Genomic DNA, 15,749 nt, shown 5'->3' with positions numbered 1-15,749 from the left:
TTTCTTGATTTGAATGTATGTCTCCTGTAGTGGGTCACAGAGAGCCTTGCCACTTTGACTTGGTCACAAGCTGCAGTGTATGACTGTCACTGGCCTGAGAATGCAGAGCTATTCATTTTCTTTTAAAGAATTAGTGAAGTTTAACCAGCTGAACAGGTCTTTATTTCCAAATACATTCCTCACAAATCTTTATTTTCTTCAGGGTTCATATTGTTGCAGTCATATAAGCTACTATTTGCCATGCCAGTCTGGCTTAAAATTTTTATAATGGTATAAGTAATTTTACCAGACTAATACTGTTCTTGAAATTCTTCAGAAGTTTTATGCTAGAAATGATATCAAGTGTTATTCTCAACATAGTCTCAATATATTCTTGCTGCCTTAAGTGGAATGAATATATTTACTTTTAGATTCTAGAACAGGAATAATTATGACACTGATATTACACAACAAAAGGCATGGGGATAGTGAAAATCAATATGATCAATTCCTCAAAGACATGCATCCCACTTAATTTATTTTCCTCTCCATATGAAACCCTCCCCCTCCCCCTGAAACAGGCTTTTTTTAAAGAGTTCTTATTAATCAGAGACATTACAGAAGACGGAAACTTTGTTTGGTTTTAGAATACAGCTGAGAAAAAAAATGCCCTGCATATTCATCAACTCCTAAAAGTTTTTCTTTTTAAAAATCGATAGCAACTTTAGAGCAACTCTGTCCAGTTAAACTTCCTGCGATGATGGATATGTTCTCCACTTGCACTGTCCAATATAGTTTTGTATTGTATTGAATGCTTGAAATGTGGCTAGTGCAACCGAGGACCCGAATTTTTAATTTTATTGAACTCCAATTGAAATAACCACATATGGCTGCCATACTGGACAGCATAGCTCTAGCGTAAGAACCATCATAATTGTTTTTACATAAAAGTAATTCAATAAAATATTTCTCTTACCAAGACCATAAAGACAAATTTGGATTTTTATAGATTTAAAACTAAAGTTAGGTTTAAAATGTTGAGTTACATGTGAAAAATTAGATGACAGAGGCTTTCTACCATATAGCCATTAAAATAAATCCAAAGACATGGAGCCTTCGTTATAGAGTCCTCTTGGGTTCTTATATAGACTAGAGGGAAAAGTCTTGTTTGACTACAGTTTGCTGTCACTTGTTTTTTCCCATTTCCCTCACTATATTCTACAGCCAACATGAATTTTTAGCATGTTTAAGGATTTTAGCCAAAGAGAACTGTAATTGGAATAAGTGAAGAGTGGGGTGTTTGAAAGTCACAGATAATCGTAGGTGAAATCCTGATCCAAATTAGCAGGTTTGGAAACAAAAGAGCAATTTGACTTCTCTCCCTCCTGTTTAGATTTTTTGAGCTATCTTCTACCTCTAGAGTCAACCCAATACCATGCTTAAAATATCACCAATACCACGTTTGAGGTTTTAAAAAAGTAACATGGTCATCTAACATATATGAACTTGGAGGTTACCTAAGCCTATAATTATCCATTTTACAGTTTAAGAAACTAGAGCCTGAGAGTTTGAATAGCCTGTCCAGATCTTTAAAAGTTGGAGAATAATGATTTCATGCAGCTTTTTAAAATCTTTCTAGTAGTTTTAAGCAGAGTATATGTGTGTGTGTGTGTATAAAAGCATGTAATTTGTATTTATTTAGAAACAAATAGCATAGGCACAGTAGAATAATTATAAAGAGTTTATTATAAAAATCACCTCTTTTGAGCAGCATGGACATATGGGTAGTTTTATCGCCTGATACCAGGACCCCCAAGCTGTGGGAGTTTATATAGGTATGTTTATTGGTAATGCTAGCTCATTTTTAATTTCTAAGGATACGTTTCTTTTTATATCACAGAAGTTAGAATTTACAAATCTTGAATTTCATACCAAGAGGAAAAGCCAGTTTGTACAGTGTTTACTAATTGTGTTAATATTTTCTGAGGCAAAACATGTTTCTGGAAAGGACAACCCTTTGGGAGGATAACTGTAGGCTCAAGTCAAGTAAATAATTACATCTGCTAATTATGTCATTAGCCGTGAGCTTTTTGTCCGATGTTTCCATATCTATTTAGGTGGGTTAAGGTAGTCAGTAGGTTTATGGTTCCCCTCCCGAGCAGCTCCAAAGCAAGCCAAGGTTATCGCTACCGCTGTGTTCACTGTTCGAGTTACTTCTTCTGGCGTCTTCCCCAGACAGGGATTCACTTCCATTATATCTAATCCTGAGAGCAGCCCTACAATGACACATAGTAATAATGTAATTTATAAAATACTGACATTTTAAAATTTTGTACAGATGGACTTGAAAGATTATCCAGGAACATAAAAAGTTGAAGATCAACTGAAAACAGTTATTACATCATGTGATGGGCATTCCAGAAATGTCCTTCCCAGCAGGGAGGTAGAAATATGTATTGGTTCAGATTTCGACCTACCTGTTCTGTAAATTTCCTCTGTGATGTAGAGCCCTTCTCTGTAAGACAGACCTCCCAGGACGGGTGTGCCGGTAGCTGGTGTGTGAGATGGGTCCAGTCCATCCACATCAAAACTCAGATGAATTGGCCTTTTCTTTCTTTTAAAAAATGGCAAAGGAATTCATTTTAAAGGTTGTGGGTTAATATATAATGGGTATGTATCATTCTTACTTACTTTGTAAACCGTAACACCCAGAGAAGTTCTGTGATATTACTTAAAGGCTTTATTAACAATTTACATTGATTAATGTCAGGAGCAAGTGCTCCTAGTAATAATTATGCCTTGCTGCACACACACACACAAAACATTGTACCTTCCTAGTAGATAGCTGAATGTTTCTTCCATCACCTTGCCAATTCCCATTTTGTCCACTTCAGTCATTGAAAAATATTTAATATCCAGAGTTTTCAAAATGTAGCTATGAGAGAAGAGATATAAAGGGAATTCACAATCAATAAGAAGGCTGACACTATGCCTTCCTGTTTTATGGAAAAGGTCAATGTAGTACATACATGCAATATTTAGGTTCTATGTACTGTATTTCTATCTCAATATATTTTATCTGTATTTGTTAACAGTGAATCAATTAAAGGTATATATTGTCTGAAAAATGTACCCATACAGATATGTCTGGATGTACTTGCTATTTAAATAATTTCCTCCCATAGGTTTTGCCAGAAAAGCACATTTTGCACCCAGAAGGCCAAACACCAAGGTGAATCACATCAAGGAGCAAACTTACTGCTCGCCAGGGTCCACGTCTCTCAAGCCGATATACACTATGTCTTTGGCAGATAGGCAAGGCGTCAACCAGGAGAATCCTGGCACATCAGGGATCTAAAATTGCAATGTTTCCATTTGGTTAAATAGACTTCTCTTGGGCAAACCTCACATTTAAGGTCAAAACGAGTTGGATTGCATCTACCTTACATTTAGAATGTACACTTTGAGGGCATCATTTAAATATGATTCAGAATTGAGAAGGGACGCCTGCCTTCCCTCGTGGTGCCTGTGCATTGGCCTTACCCAGCCTCTCCCTATGGCCCAGAACCATTTGTCAACACTTCCCTGCTCGGAGGCCGTTCCTGCTGGGCCCTGCTTTCCCTGGATTCTTCTAAAATGAAATCAGCATGCTCCATTAACTTTATCAGCTTCCTCCTTTACTTATCTTTCTCAATAAGGGTCTTAAGCCACTGTATGGCCTAGGAGCCCTAAGGGACATTTCTGGACTGACAAACCTTAGGATGCTCCTCACATCATCATATGTCCTGGAACCCAGGTTGTTCGCACGTGCTGACCAGACACCTTGCCAGTTTATAAACCCATCACTTGGTGACCAGCCCAGAAAATGTTACTGCGGAACATTGAGCATCAGGAGGTTTGAGTCACCAAGGATCATCATTAGGGCCGATGTATTACATCTATTACACATAACAACAAAAGCTTGCAACTACAATGTTAAATCTTAATCTGGAATTTCATCTCACATCTTTTAGAATAGAAGCTTCCAGGGAGCAAAGAGGTAGTTCTTCTATGATTTAGATATGTGTTTCTTACAGGAAAGGTGATTAGTGATATAAACCATTATAATCCGGCCTTTAAAAATTCCATTGATGTAGAGGGGACGCCTTTATGAAAGAGAGTCTGCATGGTATCTGGCAGAAAATGTAGGAGTTAGAAGATCTGATTTTGAGCCTGCTAGACACTTAGTCTATGATCTTGGCTTAATTTCTGAGTCTCTATTTATTTATAAAGGATTACTCTTTTCCCCATATCCCTCCACACTAATAAAGGTAACTCAAAATGGAAGATATACATAAAGTCGGGTGGCAAGCTATTAAGTAAAGTAGAAGTAAGAACCTCCTCACCTTTACTAGCCACCTCTTTGCTTCCTAGCTGCAGAGAACGTGATTTGAACTTACACTAAGAAGGACATGGCATAAAGGTTCCTGCTTCCTTTTCACCTCCTGAACGTTTGCTAAAGGTCCTTCTTTGGTAATAGAAATACCAACCAGCCTCTTACCTTTCCCTTTAGCTCCTTCAGGAGGAAGGACACCGGTTGTCCGTGCATGTTCCCAGTTGTGGTTGTCTGTGGTGTGTTGATATCGGTGTGTGCATCCACCCAAATGACGCAGAGGTCGGGGTGAACCTTGGCATGGCCGGAGATGCTGCCAATTGCCATACTTCAAAGGAAGGAAAGTTTGCGTGAACATCAGTTTTGCCGTCTCTACACATAGCGGGGACCATATTATCTCACCTAATGCACTTGCTTTGTTTCCCTTTAAGTCAAAGTGGCTATTACTGGTAGGTTTGAAAATGGAAATGCCAATTAAACAATTTTAAAAACAGAAAGTGTTGCCTACTCTCAAGTACATACTAACCGGTTATAGCTGCGCTGCTATCATTACCGAAAATTTTAAGATTGTTTTTTCAAAATCTGCCTTCTAATCAAATGGCAAATTATAGTGAATTCAAAGACACGAATGTGTATAAAAATGCTTGCTACACCAGAAATTCCTTCACAATAGAGGCTCTTCAATTCTTAGTGTTAAATCGAATTCATCTTCTGCACTCTCATTTCCCCTAGCAAATACTTAATTCTCCAAGTGAATTATAATAGTCTCCCCATTTTTCTAAAAACCCAACTCTTTTGCAACTGGGTAGCATCTTTCTGAAGTCCGTATGCCCAGTTCAGCCAGCAGCTCCCGGCAGCCCACTCACTGTTCAATTTCAGATCCTCTCTCACTTCCTACTCTGGCCATACATTCAATGACCTGCTCTTACCCCACTCCAGAACCCCTGAATCCATCCCAAAGGCCTCAAACTCAAGAAATGTTGTTGCATGAAAGGTCTAAGTAGTATCTTACACAAAGATTGAAAGATCGGGATTTACTATACTGTTGTGAGCATTTAAATATCATTCAGAGAACCGGAAGTTTAGCTCAGAGTGGAAGCAGCACACTTTCCTGCTTCTGGGTTCAGGTGTCAGGCACCCTGCTCATTTGGTTTTCCTTTTAGGTTTCTTGACCTTTGACTATAGGCTACACTTTAAGTTTTCCACTTACAAAACTTCTTACTTAGAAAATGAGCTCCTGGTTCCCCAACTGCCATTTTGTTGCAAAACCCTGGCAATGGTTTGGCTCAAGAAGAGAAAACTGAGGGGCTCAAGAAGTTGATTCTTCATGAAGAGTCAGGGTAACATTTGCCCTTTTTATTTTTTTCTTTGTATGCTGTATGGCAGGTGTCACATTTCATTCCTTTTCCATGTGACTATCACCTTATTTGCAGCACCATTTGTTGAATTTTTGTTTCGTTTGGCTTTTGTTTGTTTGCTTGCTTGTTTGGGAAGTGCATGGGTTGGGAATCAAATCCGGGTCTCCCGCAAGGTAGTCAAGAATTCTACCACTGAGCTACCCTCGCACCCCCCATTTAAACTTTTTTGACCCAGTTGATCCTCTTCTGGCAAAATATCCCAGGGCCTTGACCAGAAACATTAAGAAGACTCAGGCACAAAAGATATCCTGGCCACAGTATTTGTTATGATGACATTTTGTAAAAAACCCTGCCTATCAATGTGGTTGTGTATAGAGCTATAGTGTCTTGACGAAAAATTATGCAAGAATAAAAAATGGTGCTTGTGATGCATATACATAAAATGAAGTAACATTAGGAAATTTGTATTGTAGATTAAGAGGAAAACATCAGATATAACACACACTCACACACACCCACAGGATTGTTTTACTAGGAAAAAATAGATGCCAGGAAGTGAGGTGCGAGGGTAATTCAGTAGTAGAATTCTTGTCTGCCATGCAGGAGACCATGGTTCAATTCCCAGCCCACGCACTTCCCAAACAAACAAAACAAACAAAAACTCAAAAAAAAAAGCAAAAAAAAAATTCAACAAACAGTGCAGCAACAAAGGGATACTCACATGGAAAAAGAATGAAATGTGACCCCATCCATACAGCATACAAAAAAAAAAAAAAAAAAATTCCAGGAAGGATATATACCAAAGTGCTTAGAGTTGTTATGAGAAAAGCACAATTACCACTATTTTTAAAACTTTTATGTACACATATATTTCTAAGTTTTCTAATGATTACTTTTTTTTTTACTTTTTTTTATATATGGTATAACATATATACAAAGCAAAGAAATAAAAAAGCAATAGTTTTCAAAGCACTTTTCAACAAGTGGTTATAGGACAGATCCCAGAGTTTGTCATGGGCTACCATATGATCCTCTCATACTTTTTCTACTAGGTGCTCCAGAATATAAGAGGCTGGAGGGCTTAGATATTTTTTATCATCGCGATCAATTTTTTTTCCTTCTTTTTTTGTGAAAAATAACATATATACAAAAAAGCTATAAATGTCAAAGCACAGCACCGCAATTAGTTGTAGAACATATTTCAGGCTTTGACATGGGTTACAATTTCACAATTTTAGGTTTTTACTTCTAGCAACTCTAAAATACTGGAGACTATGAGAGATATCAATTTAATAATTCAGCATTCATATTCATTTGTTAAGTCCTATCATCTATGTATAATTCTACCATCACCTTTGACCTTTCCATTTCTCTCTTTCGGGGTGTTTGGGCTATGGCAATTCTAAATTTTTCATATTGGAAGAGTCTGTCACTGATATGGGGAGGGAGATGGAACTATGTGATGTTCTGGAGAGGCTGGACTAGGTTTCAGGACTTATCTGGACCAGGGACCCATTTGGAGGCTATAGTTTTCTGGAAAGTTACTCTAGTTACTGGAACCCTTGTGGAATCTTTATATATTGCCCTAGGTGTTCTTTAGGATTGGCTGGAATGGTCCTGGTTGGGGATTGGCAGGTTATGATAGGTAGCAAGGTCTACCTGAAGCTTGAATAAGAGCAACCTGCAGAGTAGCCTCTCGACTCTATTTAAACTCTCTCTGCCACTGACACTTTATGAATTATACTTCTTTTCCCCCTTTTGGTCAGGATGGAATTGTTGATCCCATGGTGCCAGGTCTGGATTCATCCCTGGGAGTCCTCTCCCACATCACCAGGGAGACTTTCACTCCGAAATGTCATGTCCCACATAGCAGGGTGGGCAATGATTTCACTCTCAGAGTTGGGCTTAGAGAGACTGAGGCCACATCTGAGCAAAAACTGAGGTCCTCCAGAAATAACTCTTAGGCATGTCTATAGGTAGTCTAAGCTTCTCCGCTACCTACACAAGCTTCACAAGAGTAAGCCTCATGATCAAGGGCATGGCCTATTGATTTGGTTATCCCTAAAGTTTGACACAGTATCAGGGGATTCCCTGACGGTAAGATTTAATTGTCCCATATTCTTGCTCCCCTCCCTCAGGGGACTGTGCTAATACTTTTTGATTATCTGCTTAATATACTCTAGGATGTTTCCAGGCATTACAATTATCTAATTCTGTGTTTCCTGTGTTTCAGTTGTTCAAATGAGCAATGTTCAAATGAGGTTGAATTAGATTATGCATCTAAGGATTACTTTTATAGTGGAAAATACCTGCTTTTAAACTGCTGACCTAACTGAATTATTTATATTATCAATAAATAAATATAACAAACTATGAATTTCCCCAGTGCTTATTATTTGGAAATGTAAGGCTGTGCTGAATATTTCACTGTAATCTGTTTGCATTTCATGAATTTTCAATTACAATAGATAAAACTAAAGATACTGAAGACTTCAGATAGCGCTCCTTGTTTGTTTCCATAACCAAGTAGGCACTGATAAAGGTAAAAGGAAAACTGCCTGATGGGTGGTATCCAGTCCTGTCCTTTGGGACTCCGATGAATGGAAGAGGATGGTACGGACCACTGTGCTCCCTGGCATCCTTCCTGTCTTCTCCCGCCCGGGGACACACTCCCTTTACCCCATTTGTACCAGACTCCAGCGCGGTTATCAGTACACCAGACCTGTGGTCTCCGCCAAGCACAAGACTGGTTCTTCCATTCTTCTTGACCTCTGCCACCACGCCAGCCAGCTGCTCGCTAGCTTTTCCCACAGACCTTGGGTTCTTCACAATTTGAAAAGGAGTATCATTGGGGACCTCAGCAAAGGACAGGTCCCCATAATCTTTCACATCACACCCTATAACGAAAACCAAAGGTTTCAGGTCTCTAGGTGAAGAAAGCAGATTACATAGCGGTATGTTGGGCTGATTCCAAATTTACAACGTGGATATGTTTTTCAAAAGTGTAAGCAAAGAAAAAGTCTGGAGGGACTCTCAGTGCCCTCTCACCAGGATCTGCTGGAAACCTGCTGCTTTGGACCTTCTCTGGGGACTCTCTCTCTCTGCTTGTGTGCAACTTACTTTCTAGCTTTTTCTTTTTTTCCTTTTTTTTAAACAAAAAACATGTTCTTTTTTCTTGTGATAAAGAAATTGTTTAAAAAGAAAATTTAGGCATATTCCCCAGAAGAAAATACTTCAGTATTTTCTAGATTTTCTGACACTGTAGTAACAGTTGTTGGTTTTAATTCTCGCTGTCACTTGCAGAAGCAGTTCCTCTGTCCACTGAGCCAGCCTCACAGTGTTCTGAGAATGAAATGAGAACGTGTGCTCAACCCTCAGCTTAACACTTAGGAAAGCTCAAGAAATGAGACTGGGTTACTAGACATGTTTGTGTTTTTTTTTAAATTTTTATTGTGTATATACAGCATGGCATTTCCCTCTCTAACCGCTTTTAAGTTTGTAATTCAGTGGTATTAGTTATATTCACAACGTTGTACTACCTTCACCACTATCCATTTCCAAAAAAGTATACATTTATTAGATAATAAGGGGGGAAAATGCAGGTAACCCAAAATTTCTAGGGACCCAACTATGCATTCTAAACAGACTTGCATTAGCCTTCAAAAGTCCAGAGCTGCATGTAAAGCTGTGAAATGGGCAGGTTAGGGTGTTTTATGGTTAACTAACTATGCATTGTGCATAATATTTACTACACACCTGTCTGAATACATGGCTCAGTAACACAAGAGATTTAACTCAATATAAAATGTGACCACATCATGCTTGTTAGCTGAGGGAGCTAATCCGTTTACTCAAGACTTCTGTTCTCCTACGGGTTTTTCCCCCCTGTTTAGTTGTATTGAGAATGCTTTTTAGTCACTAAAATTCCCCCTAAGTATACAGGTCAATGAGGTTAGTTACAGTCTTGCAGCTACCACCCAATCAAGTCTTCAAATATTTCCTTACCCTGCAAAGACCCTTCATGCTCTTTTGCAATCAATAGGCACCCTCAGTCCCAGGCAACAACTGATCTGCCTTCTGGGGTTATACTTTTGTCCTCTCTAAAATGTAGTATGAATGGAATCACGCAGTATGTAGTTGTTTGTGTCTCCCTCTTTCACTTAACTTGATGATTCTGAGGTTCCCACGTCCTTGCCTGTTTCAACACTCTGTGTTTTTGCTGTTAAATACTGATCACTGCAGAGATGTGACACATTCTGTGGCCCCATTTACCAGTTGATGGACATTTTGTTGTTCCCACGTTTTTGGCTTTTATAAACAATGCTGCTGCAAACATGCCAATGTGAGTCTTTGTGTGGACATGTGTTTTCACTTCCCCTGGGTAAATACCTGAGAGTAGAATCTCTGGGTCAAAAGGTAACTGTATGCTTAACCGTTTACCAATAATATCTATTGAACATTCTCCCCATATACCCTGCTTCTTAAAAAAAAAAACAAAAAAAACTTCTTTCTGTTATTTTTTTGTTGTTTGTTTTATATCCTGCTTCTTGTAGAGCATGTGCTTCTATGGGTACAGCCAAGGCTTCAGGCCTGTGGTATAAAAGTCACTCTGCTTTGGTAATACCCCATTTTCCAAGGGTCTGCTCCTTCCTTCAGAGGAGATCAAGCTGATCATCTTCCAACTTAAAAATTACCTTGTTCTTTAAGCTTCTCGAGCAGACCAGCTTTTCTCAAAAACGTGGGACCTTCTTCCACCCCTCCTCGTGGCTGAATAATTAAAAAAGTAAATAATTCAGACATTGTCATGACCACCAGCTGTTCACACTAGGAATCCTTTTCATTATTTAAGCAGTTGAAGAGAAATTATCAGCACCAGGCATTTTACATGATCTCATTCAATCCTCACAGCAAGGTGGGTTGAATTGCTCCCAGGTCAAGTTTGAGAAAATAAAAACAGAAAGTTTATGTAATTTTCCCACAGACACACAACTAAGAAGTGCTAGAGCATAGGTTCATGTCCTTTGGACTTCAAAACTTACATTTTTCTTCCCACCATCCCCTGTTATCAACACAGTGAACCCCTATTTCATGCAAAAACACTATGATATGCAGAGATACAAAAATTAGCACGAGACAGTTTCTCTCCAGCTTGAAGTGACTCATAAACTAATACGGGATTAGACCTTGGAAACCAGACACAGTGTACTGAGAGCTGTTTCAATGTAGATACCAGGTGCCATGGCCAGAAAAACAGGGTGATTCTCACTCTGCCAGGGGCAAGATGCAGGGGGAGGGCATCATGGAAGAGGTGGCATTTAAGGTGAGTTTTGCAACATGAGTAGGTATTCACCAGGAAACAGGAAGTTTATGGAGAAACTTCATAAACCAGTGAAACAGCTTGGTTAGTGCAAGGAGTGTGGGTGAGAGAGGTCTGCGTGCAGGTCAGCACAGCAGGGAGGAAAAGGCTCGAGGAAAGAAAGGCGGCAACAGGGAAAATCATTCTCTGAAAGCTAAAACCACAAAGACCAACCCAGTTCTTTCAAGTTCTGAGCTGCTTAAGCACAGTTGACCCGAGATGCCTGACCGTGGCAGTTTGAAGCTATGTACCCGAGAAAAGGCCATGTTCTTTTAATCCATTCCTTTGGTGGCAGATGCATTATAGGTGGGACCTTTTGATGAGGTAATTTCGAGTGACATGTGGCCCGCCTCATTCAAGGTGGGTCTTAATCCTCTTAGTAGAGTCCTTTAAAAGAGGATAAAACACACACACAAGCTAAGAGATGAAATTAATAGAAGCTCACGGAAAAAGCCCACGAGAAGCCGAGAGGAGGCCACTGAAGCCAGAAGCTGGATGCAAAGAAACCCAGGAGAGAAGGACCAGCAGACGTCACGATGCACCTTGCTATCTGACAGAGGAGCCCAAGCTCACCAGAAACCAGTCTGCAGAGAAGGTATCACCCTGTTGATGCCTTAACTGGGATATTCTCACAGCCTTGAACTATACATTTGTAAGCTAATAAATCCCCATTGCTAAAAGCTGGCCCACTCCTGGTATAATTGTGGTATAAAGCATTTTGGTAGCTTTAGCAGACCATGGCTCTACCCTCGCTGCTTCTGCATCAGGGAAGCTAATGTGCTTCCCTCCTTACAGAAAGTCTTCTCCAGTCCCAGGGCTGAATGGAGGTCTAAAGAAAAAGTGCTCTCATTCATCTTTTCCACTCAAATTTCCAACAAGGCTTTTAGCTACAGAAAATTATTTCCCTTTGTTACATGAGACGTGCTAAGGGACAGGTGTGTCTCTCCATAAGATTAGGGCTATTTTGCCAAATGAAGCAAATCTTCCCAATTCCAATGAACAGATAAGATGTGCCCCAGCACCAGGAGAGTCCTCCACCTCGTTTTCCTGACCCAGGCAGTGAGGACCCCACCTGCTCTCTCTGACACATCCAGTTCCTTCACTCCATTCTCTTTTCCCATGACCTCCCACCCGACCCCAAGCAGACAGAACAGCTCTTTCTTTAAACTCCAATGGGGAAATTCTTGGTTCAGATTCTGCCTTTGGATTTTCTTGTGTTTTTTTTTTTTCCTGTGTGCCTGTGTGTTTGTTTTTTTCTTATTCCCATTATTAGATTTCATTCCCAAGTTCTTTACATGTGGGCACTACTTTTTGAGTATAAAGTTGCCCCTCCATAGATGTTCAAAAATTGCCAATTTGATAAAACTCCTCAACTTTTTTTTCCTTCTTCCTTTCAAACTTTAGAACAAATCTTACCAGCTCTTTTGTTGGCATTGTATGTGCTCTAACACAACCATTAAATTTCTCAAAGTGATGTATCTAGGATTCTTTTTTCATTTGATTGCTGTAAACTTTTTCTCAAGCCTGGTCTTCTCTCATTGCTTGTTGTATCTGACCACTTTGGCAATGCTTTCACAGCTTAACTGACTTTGGGAACCAGGCCCCAATCCCTAACTCTGCACTCAAGGTAACCTAGCCACAAACAAGGTAAGGTTGACTAGGGACTCAGGCCCCCCAGAAGAGGTATTAGTACAGGTTTTGAAGTCAAGCAGACCTGGCTCCACCACAGGCTGTGTGACCCTGAGCAAATTATTCAGCCTCTCTGTGCTTTAGTTAACTAAACTATAAAATAGAAATAAGACCTCCCTAATGCCTGACAAGGAGGTGAGACAGGGTACAGAATGATTTCTTGGGGACCCACCTGCACCAGCCTTGTAGTATCACCCCTTTCCCTGTTTGTCAAACTATAATTTCCATTCAAACTGGTGTGCCAGTTTGAAAGTATTATGTACCCCCAGAAAAGCCATGTTTTAATCCTGATTCAATTTTGTATGGGCAACCCTTTCTTTTAGTCCTGATCCAATAATGTAGGTTGCAATCTTTTGATTAGATCATCTCTATGGAGATGAGCTGCGCCCAATTGTGGGTGTTAACTTTTGATTCGATGGAGATGTGACTCCACCCGTTCCAGGTGGGTCTTGATAGGCTTACTAGTATCCTTTAAAAGAGGAAATATTTTGGAGAAGCCAGAGAAATGACAGAGGCTTCAGTAACAATAGAGAGCAGATGTAGATGCTTGGAGAACAGTTGTTTCAGAGAACAGAGACGCGGATGTTTGGAGATGCTTGGAGCCCAGCAGACCTTGCCGTGAGATGTTAAGCAAACCTGAACCTGGAGTGAGCCAGGGGAAGCCAAGAGATAAAAGCCAGCCCTGGAGAAGCAAAGTGAGGAACCCCCACAGGAACAGAGGCTGAAAGCAACAGAGCCTAGGAGCAAGGGACCAGCAAATGCTAGCCACGTACCTTCCCAGATGACAGAGGTGTTCCTGACCCATTGGCCTTTCTTGAGTGAAAGTAACCTCTTGTTGGTGCCTTAATTTGGGCACTTTCACTTCCTTATAACTGTAAATTTGTAACTTACTAAACTTCCCTTTTTTAAAAGCAGTTTCAGTTCTGGTGTATCGCATCCTGGCAGCCTGCAAACTAACATAAGTGGGGACAACTGCTTATGTGTTGGCCATTCTTTCCTTATTCAATGGCTTCGTGTAGAAAAATCTCTCTCACTCCCTCCTATCCTGGGAAATTAGCTTCCTCCTAATGGCCATGTTTGAATGGGAGAAGAGTTATAGGGAAAAGAGAGAGAGGGAGGAAATATCTGCGACGGGAAAAATGCTTCAGGCTCTGTTTCAAAATATTATCCCATACAGTGGCTGTGATTCTGTACATCAGGCTTCATGCTCCCTCCTCCCTCCTGCCTTCTCTCCCTCTTCCCTTCTTTCTTCCCTCCCTCCCTCAGCCCTTCATTCCTCCTCCCCTCTCTCTCTCTCTCTTCCCTCCTTTCTGCTTCCCTCCCTCCTTTCTTTCTTCTTCTTTTTTAAATCAATTATTTCAACTCTGTTTCTGTTCTAAACCGTTCCAAGAATAGGTGAGCATATTAACTCCAGCATTAAAAGAAGCACTTCTGTGTCAGCAAACTGTCCCTGTGTCCTGGGAGAGACTTTGCAGCATTGCCAAGAGAGATGAAGCAGTATTTACTGGCAGTCCAAATGCCATTTGGGTCTCTGCCCTCTGCCCTCTGCTTTGCAATAAAAAAAAAAAAAAATACAGTGTGCAAAGCAAGAGTTCAAAATATAGAGAGATGGGGGAGAGAGTAAAACACTGACCAGATGGGCACAAAGAATTCTGAGAGGCCTGGAGAAAGGCTGTTTAATAAAAAAAAAAAAAAAAGAAAGAAAGCAAAAACCAACAATAAACCCATAAACTTTAGGGGTTTCAATTCACATGCTGCATGTTTGTTTCTGTTTCATTTTTTTGTTTGTTTGTTTGCTTGTTTTCCTTTTTAAGCACAGGCCCATATTGAAATCTATGGTTTTCTGTCATCTCATGTTTAGCCAGAGTGAGTGTGCCCAAGCAGAAAAAAAGACTGTAAATTTAAATGTTGCTAGCAGGCTTTGATTCACAGCTGATTTGCTCTTAGGCAATCTAGATGTTTCAAAAATTCTCTACTCCTTTCAATGTTGCCAACTTACAGTAATGTTTTTTCTTTTTTTTCCCCTCAAAGAGAAGTACATAAAATAGCATTCTACCTAGTCCGTGAACTAAGAGTTTCATAGAGCCCTAAAGCAATAGGAATCATTTACAAGGTGCAATCATATTTTGATTTGCCAAATTAAAAGAAGTCTGAAGGGTACTTCCAATCTATGAATTTTTTCCAAGCACAAATTACTTAACAAAACACATGAATTTTCTTGAAATTATCTCTCCCTTGCATACACACACAGTGGCACCATAGGGCACAAGAGCAATGTAATTCAAATGAGCAGCTACAATGTGGAAATAGTCCATTTCAAGTTAAATAAAACTTCCTTCTCTTCATAAATATAAGGAAAAATCAGGAGATTCAAATAAAAGTGGCTTTGGCCGAGATTGGGAGCTACCTACATTTGCTATGATAACTGTACAACATTACAATATGGTAAGAGGACTTTAAAATATATATCTACTTCAGGGCAGGACTGTATCAGGGAACCAAAATAACCAGACAAGAACGCCTTAATAATTTTAAAGTCCAAAGTTTTCAGTAAATTCCAGCTGCTACAAGCTGGCTCTGTACTCACCTGTCCCTTGGAGAAAGGTGCTCCAATGACCCCTATGGCTTTGGACTTGGAACTCATGCTCTTGACACTTCTCCTCTCTGCACCTGAAGTCTCAGCCCTTACCCTCTGCAACCCTCAGTGACGGAAGGCACACATTCTTTCCATTTATAATTGGATTGAATTGTTTACCTTTATTCTAATGAGGAAGACTAGCTCCACCCACTGAGCCCAAACTTGACTGCAGTCAACAGAAAAGCCTGCAAGTTGCTCATCTATGAGTCCTCCAAATCTGTCTCTAAATAAATGACCCTTATATGCCCTGCCAGTTTACGACCATTTTAAAAAGCCGGTTGGATGACAATCTTTCCGTGAACAATGGATAACTAGGTGTGGCTTCATAGGAAGTGCTGAGTTTCTAGCTGGGAAACA

The 15,749-nt window shown here is 40.0% G+C and overlaps 1 protein-coding gene across 1 annotated transcript; it reads right to left on the bottom strand.

Moving 5' to 3' along the window:
- Nucleotides 1-1,713: 1,713 nt before the first annotated feature.
- On the bottom strand, nucleotides 1,714-15,504 carry ARG1 (arginase 1). Its single transcript, XM_077143944.1, has 8 exons — nucleotides 15,342-15,504; nucleotides 10,404-10,476; nucleotides 8,432-8,606; nucleotides 4,520-4,679; nucleotides 3,239-3,333; nucleotides 2,810-2,914; nucleotides 2,457-2,593; nucleotides 1,714-2,255 (listed from the first exon to the last, which is right to left on the bottom strand). The coding sequence occupies exons 1-8, from the start codon at nucleotides 15,396-15,398 to the stop codon at nucleotides 2,089-2,091; spliced, it is 969 nt and encodes a 322-aa protein (XP_077000059.1). The 5' UTR covers nucleotides 15,399-15,504; the 3' UTR covers nucleotides 1,714-2,088.
- Between the last annotated feature and the right edge of the window lie 245 nt (nucleotides 15,505-15,749).

The sequence above is a fragment of the Tamandua tetradactyla genome, chromosome 25 (genome assembly GCF_023851605.1).
Source record: "Tamandua tetradactyla isolate mTamTet1 chromosome 25, mTamTet1.pri, whole genome shotgun sequence".
Lineage (NCBI taxonomy): Eukaryota > Metazoa > Chordata > Mammalia > Pilosa > Myrmecophagidae > Tamandua > Tamandua tetradactyla.
The sequence above is the reverse complement of the archived record's forward strand: the minus strand, read 5'-3'. Positions and strand labels throughout refer to the sequence as shown.

Excerpts from the sequence above, each read along its gene's own strand:
- ARG1 (XM_077143944.1), bottom strand. The coding sequence starts at position 15,398 with ATGAGTTCCAAGTCCAAAGCCATAGGGGTCATTGGAGCACCTTTCTCC. Across the intron at positions 10,477-15,341 it reads CACCTTTCTCCAAGGGACAG|CCACGAGGAGGGGTGGAAGA; the intron begins GTGAGTACAGAG and ends TTAATTATTCAG. Across the intron at positions 3,334-4,519 it reads TGAAGGAGCTAAAGGGAAAG|ATCCCTGATGTGCCAGGATT; the intron begins GTAAGAGGCTGG and ends TTGCAATTTTAG.